Source organism: Fringilla coelebs, assembly GCF_963513975.1.
Source record: "Fringilla coelebs genome assembly, chromosome: 3".
NCBI classification, from domain to species: domain Eukaryota; kingdom Metazoa; phylum Chordata; class Aves; order Passeriformes; family Fringillidae; genus Fringilla; species Fringilla coelebs.
Window position 1 is genome coordinate 46,478,789 of NC_140030.1, and position 14,019 is coordinate 46,492,807.

At 42.3% G+C, this 14,019-nt stretch overlaps 1 protein-coding gene across 1 annotated transcript in view; it reads left to right on the plus strand.

Annotated features, from left to right (window-relative positions):
• The first annotated feature begins 6,882 nt into the window (after window positions 1–6,882).
• The window catches only part of SLC16A10 (solute carrier family 16 member 10), a 66,911-nt gene continuing 59,774 nt past the window's right edge, over window positions 6,883–14,019 (plus strand). Inside the window, exon 1 of the mRNA XM_084201866.1 lies at window positions 6,883–7,445. Coding sequence (XP_084057992.1) covers window positions 7,073–7,445 — 373 coding nt within the window. The 5' untranslated portion in view covers window positions 6,883–7,072. The remainder of the gene's footprint in view (window positions 7,446–14,019) is intronic.

The window sequence follows — 14,019 nt, forward strand, 5'->3', positions numbered from 1 at the left end:
TTGTGTGAATATATGCTGTACTAGAAATCTTTTTGTACTAATTTATTTTGTTTTTTTATGTAAAGTAATGGCTATCCCATTAATCTGGTAAGGATGGATTTTATCAGAGTATAAATAGAAAGTGCAGGGCCTATGAATGTACCTACCTTTGAACAAGTAGTACATTTTTACTTAACCACAAAGTAAATACATATTTAGAGGAAGGCCACTGATACAGAATTTATTTAACTGTTAAAAAATCCCTATCAACAGAAGGATTAATTTAATTCTGCTTTTGAAAGAGAGGAGATATTTAATGGTGTGAACAAGAATTGTTATGTTTATTTCACAAAATACAGTCATAGCAAAATAATGTTGCATTTTTGCACACCTTTGTTAAAATCTATTTTACCCATATTACCATATATTAGATGAATTGTGTGTTAAATAACCTATCAATTGGAAAAAAGTGAACCAGTGAGAGTATGTAATTTTTTTTTACTGACTTGCAAAAGATTGGATTTTTCTTGTGGGATACATAACTTCAAATTCAGGATTTCAGGTGATAGTTAAAAAGTAGATGTAGACTGAGGACAATAATATAGAATTAAAAAAAAAGATAATGTTTGTTAATCTTTCACATGTTAAAGAAAATCTTCAGGAATAGAAAAACAGAATGGAATGAAGTTCTTCTGAACCAGCTGCAAGATAGATTTACCATATATTTTATGTCCAGTATAGTTTAAATACTTCCATGCAAATATGTACAGCCCCAAATTATTCTTTGCTGTATTTAGCTGCTATAATAGTCTTAAAATGTCAGATTTTTTAGATGTTGTATTTCTCAACACAAATCTGTTCAATTTGCAAAGGCAAGTAGACTTTCTACATGGAAGACTTTGTTAACAGTATTCATATGCCTTAATATTTGAATTGACTCAGATACACAGTTTTGCTTACCTAGTAAGTAAAATGCTGACAGTGTTGTAAATCATACCTTGAAATGGGGCCACTACCACCTGCTAGCCCTTGCTATAGCCTTTAGTACAGAAACAGTTTCAAAGGGACAAATGGACAGCAGTGATCAACAAAGTTAATTTAACTTCCATAAAAATTAGAATTCTTAAAAATCAAGTGAGCGAGATTAGTGTAATTTCTATTCCTGGTGTTTTTTCACTCTATGTAGTACTATCAGAGGTAGTAGTTTTTTTCTTTTTCAGCTTTTTGCAGCCTGAAAAGTTAACTGAATGGCCACTGAGCAACCAACTAAAATTTGCTTCTAGACAACAGTCTGATTTGGTTGATTTGGTAAAACATTTACTTCTCAGATGCTCCAAACTTTTGTTGAAAACAAAATTGAGTTCTTGAGATTGCAAAGGTGGTCTGGAAGATATTAAATCTACATAAACAAAGGAAGGAACTCTGAGGTGCTTAGATCCTATGATAATGCAGGCAATATGAAATACTTGACCTGCGCAGTGGTATCAAACCAAGCCTGAAGACGGCCTAAAACAATGGCTTGAAGCAGTTCCTGCTCATTTGAAAAGAGATGTTAACTTTGAAGCTGTTAACTGAGTGAGAATGTTGCCAGCACTGTTAGTTATTTCACTGCCAAGAGAGGTGAATTATCATGCTAGGACAATGTATTCTTCATGCTTCCTCATTTAGCAACAGGATCAAAACAAATTCCTTGTTTGAGGTCAGAATAAAAATTATCTTAAGATGTTCTTCAACTTAATATCCACAGGCGGGACTAATTTCACCAAATTTTAGGTGTCTAGAGTTCTCGCTTGTACATCTAAGCTAGTCATCTGGGCTCCTTCACTATCACTCATCACTCATAAATGTTAATGTTTGAAGGAATTTGTGCCCCTGTTCCCACCTACCAACACGACATAGATGACATCCCTGATCAGATGTTCACAGTGGAAACAGTGACAAGGTGGGCTAGAGAAATCCTGCACTAAAAGTCTGCCATCAAAAATTTAGCTTTGTGCAGCTGGGGATTGGCAAGGGTAGAGGGCTTTGACAGGTAGTGACTGCCACTTTCTTTCACTTGCCCACCTTTAATAGTAGCAGTTATGTGTCAACAACATTCCAGGTAATAGATGGTCAAGTCCCATCCACTCTTCACTGAATGATAAACTAAACCTGAGTTTAATTTTGTAAAGGAGTCAGACCTGAGCCATAAGGTGAACTTAAAAAAGGAAGATGTTAAATCTGGAATTGGCATTTTAAATAAATGCAGAAGTGGGAACTGGACATGTTGCTTTTCCTTAGCTTCACCAGTTAGACAATTAGTCTACTTTCTTTCCCTTTCTCATACTGGTTGGAATTAGGAGGCAACCTCTATCTTGACAACTAATAGCAGTCTAGAAAACTTCTACTGTAGGTGTTATCAAATTTGGGTTAGACACTTTCAACACTCCCCTCAGTAAACAAGTAAAATCTGTGGGTTTTGCCTTTTGAAATGTGACTCATCTGCGCAGCAGTCAGATGCAGCCCTGGTAGTTCATACGACTCAGCTGGAGCCCAGTCTGAAACATCAGTAGAACATCCTGTCTGGCTGAGAGATGCATAAACACTGCTTACTGAATAGGATTTAATCTAATGTTGATCTTCACGCAGTTGGCGATACCATATGTTTTTGTGTTTTAATGGTTATCCTGTTTATCTCATCTTTCTGACCTAAGTCCAAATCCTTCTGCTGAATAGGTGTCTTAATAATACTAGCTGAAAATTAAAGAACAGAAAGGCTTAATCATTAATGTCATGCACTAGTCTAACTGGCCACAAGATTTTATATTAGCCTCATGTCCTCTCTGCACAGTTCCTATCTTTCTTGGATTTGCTTCTACTGTACTTCTGGTTGAAAATTTGTGGCAAAGTTAGGCATTTTACTGAAGACCTATTTTTTTTCTGGATGATGTAGGCAAACAGTTTTCATTGATTACAGTACAAATTCTAATCAGATCAACAGAAGAAGGAAGAATTAATCTCTCTGAACATGTAGTCTTCAGGCTTGACATTCTGTGCACTTTACTTCTGTGGAATACTACATGTCTTTGAAAAGCTTTAAAAATAAAATGGTTTATGGAAAAGCTGTGTCACTGTGTCACTAACAGCAGGCTTCAACAATACAGGTAATTTTTTTTAAGTCATAGGCAATTGAAATATTCTTTATGGTCAAAGAAAATGCTGCATATGAGAGCTACTGAAGTCTTGGTCTATTTTCAATAGCTTGTGAGAAAGGGAGTCAATGTTTAATGGGGAGCTGGCTAGAATTTCAGATAGGGTTGCAGAAGATGCCATTTCCTGGCTCCTGGGGCTTTTGAAAGTCCACAAATGATAGGGCAAATTCCTCCTCTGGCACTGGTCTTTTATGTATTGATCCTAAAATAGGCACAGCCTAAGTACCACCATAGCAGATGTCTGTCCCAGAGCATTATGTCTTTTGTGTGCACAATTGCTGTTTGTTATCAGCTGTAGGGTATTAATAAAACATGTAAAATAAGCACATTACCATAAACAGGAAGGAATCTTAGACAAACCCAAGGCTTTCTTCACATCACATTTCTCAGCTTATCTATACTCTCTTTTTTTCCACTTTTCTCTTTTTTTTTTTTCTTGCTGTAGGTTTTATGATTTTTTAATTTTTGTTTATAACAGAAATTTAGCTGAAACATATGCAATTATCTACATACAAGATATATCTTCTATATCTATGTAACCTCTTTATTTTCACTGTTTTATGGTGATTATCTCATGCTCATCTTCCTTCTTTTTCCTTTCCAGCTGTTTTTCTTGTGAACATACAGGGCTCAAACAGCAGAGACACAAAGGTAGCTTTCCTTTCACATACTTTTCCAGAGCTTTTTGTTTTTTTTTTTTTCAAATAATACTTCCAAAATTCTTTGATAGCAATAATTTAAACAACAGTGCATTTATTGTGAATCTTTGGGCTTACAAAAAAACAGAAATCAAAAACTTCAGAAATCAAACTGCAGTCAAACCTGCCCATATTCTGTTTGCAAAGTACATCTTCTATGGAAATTATCTGACTACGAAGAGTGAGATTTTATTGTTCTTGTTCTTGGGAACTACTAGGGAAATAGCTGAGATCTCAAGAGACCTCTCTCAAAAGGGAAGAGGCTTAGCTATTGAGAGGAGCAGAATGTACCAAAGAGGTACAAAGTTTCTTTAGATCCCTACTTAAGGCCTGTAAAAGAAGACCCCACGAGCTCAAATTTTTTTGAAATATAAATACTACATATTTTTTTAGTTTAGCTAAATAGCAATAGAACAACAAGATACAGAATATTGAAGAAATATTCAAAATAGTTATAGACATCACATTTACAAAAGCTGTATGTACTGGAAAATCTGATTTTCTGACTGTGACATTCCCAAATGTGAGGAGAAAGGGAAATAATTTGTTCACACTAATCAAGGTAGAAGAAACACCTAATGACTGAAAAATAAAATATTTTTTTAAAAATGCAGGAAAGTGGAAGCTGCACATAATATATTCACAATGGGTTTTCTTAAAGACACATCCTTTATCTTAAAAAGGGGGGGAGTCATAGTGGTGTTCATAGGAAACATGCAAATGAAACTGCAGTACATAAATATTACCTTGAAAAAATACGCAGAGAGGGAATTAGTCTCGAGCTTAACTGAACACTGTCCAAAACGGAAAAAATACGTGGCAGTTCCCTCGAGCTGATTTGAGTTTCCATCATACAGTCCACAGGCTTCCATTCAGGACTTCCATCCTGAGGAGTTTCACTAAGAGTTAGAAACATATCTAAGAGTTTGTGGAACCATCACCCCTTGGATCAGTCACATTAAGATCCAGTCTAAGATTTTGAAATAAAAACCCCCTTGTTTATTTCTATGCGACTGAAAGTTTAATTAAGTTAATCGCTGCTGACACATGTAACAAAGATTGAATCTGAATCTAAAATCTTTGTTTGCTCTCTCATAACTGTTCAAAAAATGTTAAATTGTGGTGGAGGAAGCTTTAATTATTGTAAGAAAGCTCAACATATTTAGAAAATAGCTTCTGGACAAAGACTTGGTGGAGAATGTGAACTGCTAACTTTTGCACATTAAATTGCTTATGAAATATTTTGTGCATAGTTAAGCTTATCATAGGCTTGGGGTTTTAATAGACATCCAGACTTGTTCCTTGGGGGGAACAGATGTGTTTTTCAGTGGTCGGCCAAGTATTCTCTCTTTGCTTTGACAATCATCATGTATTTCATAAAACTATATTGTGTTTCGTTGCTGGGATTTTATTTTTTTCTGAATTTCACTGCTCTATTTTTATGTGTAATGTTTTTATGTTTAACTCACAAGGACACGAGTAACAAGACAGTGAATGTGCAGCAAGATTAGTGCACCTATAAAATGCACTTCATTATAATCACAAATGTATTCAACGTCGTTATATGGTTTTCTTTCTTTAGCTACTACTACTTTTCATGTGGAGAGCAATGTGTGCTGAGCCAGAAGACATGTTCTTAAGAAGCTGTGCTTTGTTTTGGATTAAGCTTTGTTTTTCCGTGTGGTCCCTGGTAGGTAAGGGGGGGAAGGTGATTCAGGGTCGAAAAAAGAAGATGAGGCTTTGGCTGGCAGGCAGGCTGGGGAGTTGGATGCCACAGCGGGCATAGCAGTAGCAGCCCAGGCTCTGAGGGAAGAAATTGGGATGGTGTATGAATGCAAGAGGATGCTTTGAGCCCTCCAGATCTCACACGGAAGGACGGAGCATCCAGATTTAATCCGCTGATATTCTTTCAAGAAGCTCTCTTCCTCATCAAGCCCAAACTGCTCTAAATGTACGTAGCTGCCAAACAGCGGAACAGATGCGTGTCTGCAAGCTTGGAAGTAGGATCATGAATCAAAAACTTGTCATTTAACACTCCTGACCTGCACTTTTCCTATCCTCTCACTTCCCTGGCTATGGGGAGGAAAGGTCAAGAGTTGATGCCTCTGTGCAAATGGGAAACATATCAAGAGGTGTGCAGGAGCAATACTTTCCCTTCCTTTGTTAAAAAGGAGGAAAGACAGCTGGGCAGAAGCCGTTCGCGCACGGTCTCCCGTGGCATTCGGTGTCCCAAGGGGAGGTGGACAGCTGTCCCGGAGGACAGCGGATGCCCCGAGGGCCCTGGAGCTGGGCGCCTCCGTGCCGGAGCTGGCAGCCCTTCCCCGGGAGAGGAGGGTGGGCTTTGGAGCTCCGCAGGGGCCAGAGGGCGCTGGGCAGGGCCGAGAGCCGGCTGTCTCCGGGCGTGCGGCTGTGAGGGTGTGCGTGTGTGGCGGAGGGTGCGCGTTTGGGGCGGCTTCTCTTTATCTCCTTGTTGTTTGCAAACGGCCGGGGCGGGAGTTTCAGACTTTTCCCCCTCGCCCAGCTGGGGCGGGACACCGCTGGGCGCAGCTGCCCTGCCTCGTGGGGAGCGGGCAGGGCCCGGGAGCGGGGCCAGGGGCTTGTTTACCGCTCTGCCCGCCGAGGGCAGTGCGCGGTACCTGTGTGCAGGCTCGGGGCGCTCGCCCGCCTCCCGCCCCCTTCCCGGCGGCCGTTAACCGCTGACTTCCAGCCTCGCCCTCCGCTTCCCCGCTCCCCCTCCCCGGGCGGCCGCGGCACGGTGCGCTCGCAGCCGCCCCCACGGCGCGGTCCCGCCCCGCTCCACCCCCTCCACCGGAGAGCCAGAGCGGCGGGCGAGGTGGGGGGGGCCGGAGAGGAGCGTGGCTTCGCCTGCCTTTCCCCGGCCCCCCTCCCTCCCTCCTCCCCTCCCGCGGCCAATCGGTGCGGAGGGAAGCGCTCTTGTCGCTGACGCCCCCGAGGGAGCCCCCCTTTTAAAATAAAGCGGCGGCGGCGCGGCGGGAAGAAGGGGGTGTGCGCTGGCCTCGCTCGGTCCCGCACACCGGCGGGCAGACAGATAAACAGACAACAGACAGAGCGAACGCTGCAGGATGCCCGCAGCCCCCGCGGCCAGGGGCTGAAGTGGGCGGGGGACGAGAGGTCGCGAGGAGAGGGAGAAGGAAAAGGAAGGCGGGAGCGGCGCGCCTGGAGGGTCTCGCGCCCGCTCCGGGGATGGCGCCGGTGAGCGAGCAGCTGGAGCCGCAGGGCGCGGGGGGAGACCCCGCCGCCGCCGCGACCCCCTTGTCCGGCCCGCCGGCGGGCGAGGAACCGCGGCGGGAGAACGGCGGCGAGTGGTGCCCCGGGAGCGGCGAGAGCGGGGCCCAGCCCCGGGCGGCGGCGGAGGAGGCCCCCAGCAGCCCGGGCTGCCCCGGGAGCGCTGCGGCGCCGGAGCCCCCCGAGGGCGGCTGGGGCTGGGTGGTGATGCTGGCCGCCATGTGGTGCAACGGCGCCGTCTTCGGCATTCAGAACTCATGCGGGGTCCTCTTCGTCTCCATGCTCCGGCTCTTCGGCAGCAGCGACGACAAGCAGCTGGTCTTCAAAACAGGTGAGGGGCGGCCGGGAAAGGGGTCGGGGCGGCTTTCAGCCCGCTCGGCCTCGGGCCTTCCCCGCCTGCAGCCCGGGCAGAGGAGGTGTCCCGGCCGGGGGCTCTCGCTGCCGGCAGTGTCCGAGCCCCGGGGGCCGCAGGAGCGAGACCCCTCTGGAGGGCCGGGCCGGGCCAGAGCCTGCTGGAGCCCTCGGGAATACCCCCCGAGGGGACGGGCGGCTCCTTCTGCCAGGGTGCGCCATCGCAGCCCTGTCCCCTGGCAGCGACCTCCGGGGGTGTCGGGGGAGAAGCTGCGGGAGAGGAGCAGGTGTGCTCTCGCTTCTTCCACAGCTGGATCTTTAGGCATCCGCTGTCGTGTATTATGGGTTACAATGCACACTTCTGGTCGCAGAAACCTTTATTCCCCTGCCCCTGTTAGCCTAAAGGTCAGTCTAAATGATCAGTTAAGAGTGGGGTATAGTTACACTTAAAATATGTCGAGAATGGATTTGACAGTTGCCGAACCCGGCATTTTGATGTGCAGATTTACTACTGCAACCGGTGTCACTCAACTCACCAGTGACGTTAATGATATTTACCAAACTTTAAAGACATTAACAACACTCTCACATGTTGCTGATCAAAAGCACTTTAGACTCTAAGTGTCACTTAGTTAAAAGGTGAGCATGCATTCTGTTTTATTTTATGTAAGTTTTCTATGGAAAGTGTCTTGTGCTCTGACTTTGTAAGTTGAGGAAATGCAGTTTTTGGCCCTTGGCATAACAACAATTGAAATTAAGGAGCAGACTTAAAATTTTATTTTATTATAGTAAATAATAAAGTTTACTTTCATAAACAATAGCTTCGTGTTGAATCATTAAAATGAAATACTGAAAAATAAACACTGTCTTTTATGTTTTTGTTAATTTCTTTAAAAATGTCTAGCCTTGCAGACTTGTAAGCCTTCTAGAAAACTTTTTCAGTACAGAGTGGGTGTTACAGACCTTTTGAAATTTATGCCTTCCTTAATACTTCCATAAGTGGGCCTACAGTTGAGATGTTAAGAAGTTAATTTTTCCTCCTGCAGTGTAATAACTATTTTTGTCTGAAGTAGAAAACCAGGGCAGGTGTTTAGACTGAAGTAGGAAAGCTGAAAAGCTGTGGTGGAGCATTAAGTGATGTTCTCTCCAGCATTTAAATGGTTTGCAGTGACGTGCAAGGTGTATTCCCCAGTGTTCTTGAGCTAGGAAGATGGGAAACTACATCTGCACGTCAGGCTGGGCAGTGCCTGTTTCTCAGAAGGGAAATGCACATCCAGAAGCAGGCTCCTTAGCCTGCACAGGAGAAGAATGAGATTCAGAGAACGTGCTGTGAACATTTGTGTACTGACCTGGGAGCTCCTGGCCAGTCAGAAATGCATCAGCAAATGGGTGGCTGATACTCTGCCTGTTCATTGTACAGAAGTGTAAAAATTGCTTTTTCTGAGTATCTGTTTGGTAGTAACAATCTCTTAAAAATTGTCTTGTACTGAAAAAAATAAAAAAGGTCTTTAGGTGGTGGTGCAGTAGTCAAAATAATCAACAAGAGAAAGACTGAAATTATCTCCTGCCTTCCAGAAGGGTAATTGCACCACTGATGTCTGAGTGAAGCGAGATTGTGGGTGTGCTTCACTCATGTTTTTGAAAATTTGCCCAATTGCAGAAAACGGGGGCGGGGGGAGTGGGGAGTTGGAACCTGGCTTTAGAGCCAAGGTTTGCATCCTGCTTAGAAGAGCAGGAAGAGTTCGGAGTCTTGGATATGGCCAGCACCTCCTGTCTTGCTTTTTGAGTGACTTGAGGGGGGAAAAAAATAGTTACAGCTGCACTTTGTTTTGCTTTGTCAGATGTACTCTGGTTTGGGTAATGCAGGAGGCACTAATTCTGCTTTTTTTTTTTTTTTTTTTTTTTTAATCCAAATGGGTTCAAACTGGGGGAAATGTTGCAAGATAGCTGCCTTGACTAGATGACTTGTGTGCATGTGAAGGAGGACTCCAAATACATGGAGTCTCCTGTAAACAAAAGCACACCAGATAAAAAACATTCCTTTCCTTTGCCTTCCTGAAAGTACCTTGATGAGTTGGGGTACTGGAATGGAAAAGTCACTTAAGATTTTAGTGTTAGGTCTAGCCTGATCATTCCCATGGGATTGATTCAAATACTTAATCTGCTGAGTCTCTTGTGTTTGGAGTGATTGGAACTCAAACCTGGCAATGGTAACTGAGTTAGTCAGGTTTAATGAATTGGAAAACTTGAATTTGTAATGAAAGTTTTCTTGCTGTGGGGCTTTGCTTTGGAAAGCAAAGTTTAGTAGTCTAATCCGTCTGGAAAAAAATGATTTCTCTGATATCTGAAATGCTGATTTTTTTGAGAGGCATGAGTATTCCAGGTAATTTCTTTAAGGACCACAGGTGTCTGTGGAATTTTGCAGTTGATCCGCAGTACCAAGGAATTCAGGTCTGTTTGTGGTTTGTTAGTTGTTTTTGGTTTTTTTTGGTTTTTTTTTTACTACAGGATTACTTAGCTGTTGCCAAGAGCACATGTGTTGCCAGAGGTTTTTGTGTGCCTGCTCTTTTGGGACCAGTCAGTAGTCATCTCTTGCCTGGTGTTTTTCCTGAAAAGAGGGATTAAGTAGGTTATAATAAAAGCTGCTTTTGGTATCTCTTAATAACATAGTGAAATATCTTAAAAGTCAATGCAAGGCACAATGGGAGGGCACGAAATATCGTAGGCTATGCTATTTTTGTTAGTGTTAGTAGATGGGTGGGTGGTTTTCAGTGTGAAAGGCAAAAAGGGAGGAGGCAGAATGGAGGAAGATGTAGTCAAGAAGTGACTGCCTTGCAGATGAGGAGTGGAAGGAATCAAAAGTATGAGCAAGGCAGTTTACAGCGTGTAGCACCAGCTACATAAATAAGATAAAGCTGGATAAATAAGATAAAGAGCTATAATTAACATTGTTGCTGGATTTAGGAGTATTAATCGAAAAACGTGTGGGTCGTAGAGGGTTGAAAAATTCCTTCAAGGGACACCTTTTTATGAAAAAACTTTGAATGTAACTAGTACACAGTATTTTAGTATTTATATTACCAAAAACCAAATTTCTTTGCTTATGTAGTGCACTATATAAGCAATTCCATTGTTACCTTATGTAGCCATTTTTTGTTCAAAAACTACTTGATTCACAACTCTGGAAGAGTAAAGGTCCCTGGTGTAAGTAACTTCTAGAAAGGTGTGCCTGAAGTCTCAGGAAACTACTCTGTTCATTGTTTATAGTTCATTGTGTTTGAGGAACGAGTTGGGTGGAAAAAAACAATGGCAATGAAGTACAGGAGGCTCCTGGCCCTTGGAAATTGGGCAGACCTAGCTGGCCTCTAGTGTTCAAATGCAGCTGTAGTCTGATCACCCTTGAGGGGAAAGGGCTTGGTCCAGACCAGTCCAGGGTCTGACAGGAAGAGCACTTGGTTCCTTTCCCTATTGGAGTTGTCACATGGGGATGAGGGGCACTGAGCCAGTCCTGTTGTTATCTCAGATATTTGTGTGAGCCCCATCTAGTCCTGTGTTTTGCTCTCTTGATAGTTGCCTATGTTACATAGGTTTTTATGTGAATATGTACCCATACTTGTTTTCAAAAGGCAAATAAATGCTATGATTCTAGTGGCAACAGAGATAAAAATGGTAGATTTCATTAAAAAAAAAAGTCAGATAAAATTACTAGTTCCACTACTTTAATTGCTCCTTGTTCTGTGTTTTGCAATGTTCGCAGTTGTTGTATGATTTGCAGAGCTGGTTCTGTAACTCTACTGGATTTTTCTCTCATGTACAAGTATTGAGTACTCCTGTGTGTACAGGTATCACCTGCACAGGGAGCATGTACTGCTATTAGAGTTCTGCATCCACGTTTGCTTTGTTAGCCAGTGTTCCTGGAAAACACCACCTCACCTTGCCTGGACTGGTTATCTGTGTGCTTGTATGCCTCTGGGCTTGGCGCTCTTAGGTGCAGCCTTTGGTGACATATCTGGATATCAGGATGATTGAATGGCTGGCTCAACACTGTTGGCACCATCACAACTCTTGGCCCTGGATTGCTAAGAGTTCGATAGAGCAGGGAGGAGAATTCTGATTTTACTTTCACATTCAGGCTGTAATTCAGATACTGAGGAGATAATGTTGAATGACTACATAGATCTACAACAGATAATTTCACAGGAGAGTTTGAAGTTTTCCTTTACTCTTTTCTTCAATCTTTTGATATCTTCCTGAGTTTTCCTCCAGAGATAAAGACTGTCAGCAATTTTGATATAATTCAGGTCTTTGTTGTGTAACTGTCCTTCAGAACCACTCATTTCTAAATCTATGGACTGCTGTACCCAGTAAACTGGGAACCTTGGCAGGCTGGACCTGTATCACGTGGCTTATGAGAGAGCAACTGGCTTTTCTGTTTAAGAAGTAGTAAGTCAAATTTGGAGCACAGAAGTTATCAGAGTACGCAAGTATAATTTGTGTGAGGTACAAGGAAGGGTACTACTGTATAACACCTTGGTCAATAAGGATTACATTGCAGTGGAGGATGTAGTTCCACAAAAAGCTGGACTTCAGTTTTGAACAAAAAAATGGCTACACAAGGAAACAATAGAATTGCTTGTATAGTGCACGTGATTACCAGTGCTGCTGTAGTCTACTTTCCTTCTCATGTTTGCGTGGCTACTGAAACCAGAGCAGCGAACCAGCAGTGAGTTCTAACCTGAAAACTAACCTGATATATAAATAGTGTTTCACTTTATTCAGCTGCAGTCATTTTTGTACTCCTTTGACCTGGCGTTGTGATTATGAATACCTATGTAAATGAAGATTCTGGAGTAGTTGATATGATGATTGGGTCAAACTGGAAAGTTGAAGGCGATTTCTGTAGTTAAGACCAGAATGACTAATACCACTACTGTTTTTGCATACACACATGCAATGTCTTTATACCTTTGGAGCATTTCTCTTGCACTACTTTGCACTACTTTGCAGAGTGATTACCTAGATTGTCTTCTTGTGTGTCTTTTTTTTTTTTTCCTTATATTAAATTTCACATTGGTTAGGTTCTTCCTGTTCCAGCTGCAGGTTAGCTTGCAACAAACAGCTTTGTTAGGGAGAATAATCTTCCTAATATGTCTGAAAGCTAGTTACCAGTTAATTTTTGTGGTTTTCTTTAGAGGCAGTACCTGAATTTCATAGTGATGAAAAATCCCTATAGAATTCTAAAGATGATTGGGAATTGTCACTGCTCTGTATTAAATCCACATGCCTCAAGTTATGAACTCTGGTGTGCTGCCTGTCAGACAAAACTATATCCTCTATTATCTCCTTCATACAAATCCACTGAAGTATTAAGTTTTACCGTACTCTGTTCATGATAGTTTTTTTGCGTGTGAAATACATTTCATACTCCAAATGTTATTTCTTTGCCAGTATCTCTGTTGCTCTAACTCTGTAATGTAGAGAAGAAATGTTACAAAATGAGGCCTTGCTGTTTTGTGCTATGAGTGGTGTACTCTAATGACATTGTGCTGTCTATTTTGCATTATTTACATAACATAATGTTTTTCTTGCTGCTTATTATTAGTACCTGCAGTCAATGAAGCTTAGTTGACTTTGAAGTTTTCCAGTGTGCATTATTCCTTGCTCTTCAACTTTGTTTTGTTTAATTGGTCCCTGTAGTCTATTCAATGCTATCTTACTCATCCATTTTTTGGCTACCATTCTTTGAGGTTTCTCAGATCCCTTCCTCATTTTTGAGTTGCCTTAAATAACTGCTGTTTAAAGGGGAAGTTAGCAAAGTGTGTATGTTTATTAATAAAACTTTTTCTTAGACTTACCAAGATGTGCCCATGCTTAGTGTTTGCCTATCCATAAACAGGATTTAATCTTTCAACACAGACTGCTTGCCTCTGGACACTTTCAGTTTTGTGATAATGTTCAGTTTCTTCTATGATTATTTCTTTAGCCTCCTGAAAGGAGTGTTATTATAGGCCATCTTGAAGTTTAAATACTATTGTTCTCTCTTTATATTATTGAGTTACTAGTCTTGAATGAAGCACTGTTCTTAAACTATGATAGCATAATATGTTTATATGTCTATTTACTCTTAGCCAGTCTGAGTTAATTAAAGATAATAACAAACTGTAGCCTCCACTTGGAGCAATGTCTACTAGAGCAGGCATCTAATGACCTTGCCCAGTTGGGTTTTGGTCCAAGGATGGAGACTCCACAGCCTCCAAAATGCCAGTGTTTGGCTACTGTGAGCAAAGAAGATTTCTTATCTTTAAATGGAATTTTCAATTTGTGTCCATTGCCTCTTGCTTCTCATCAGAACACCCCTGAGAAGGGTTTGACTCGTCTCTTCACATCCTCTCATGGGGTATTTGTGCATGCTGAGATTGCCCCCTGCAGCATTCCTGCTTGAACCTAACCAACACCACCTCTCTCAGCCTCTCATCTCTGTGTCAGATGCTCCAGTTCCCTTATCTCTGCACCCCCTTGCTGGATTCACAGTAGTAATCAGACTGCCTGCTCCG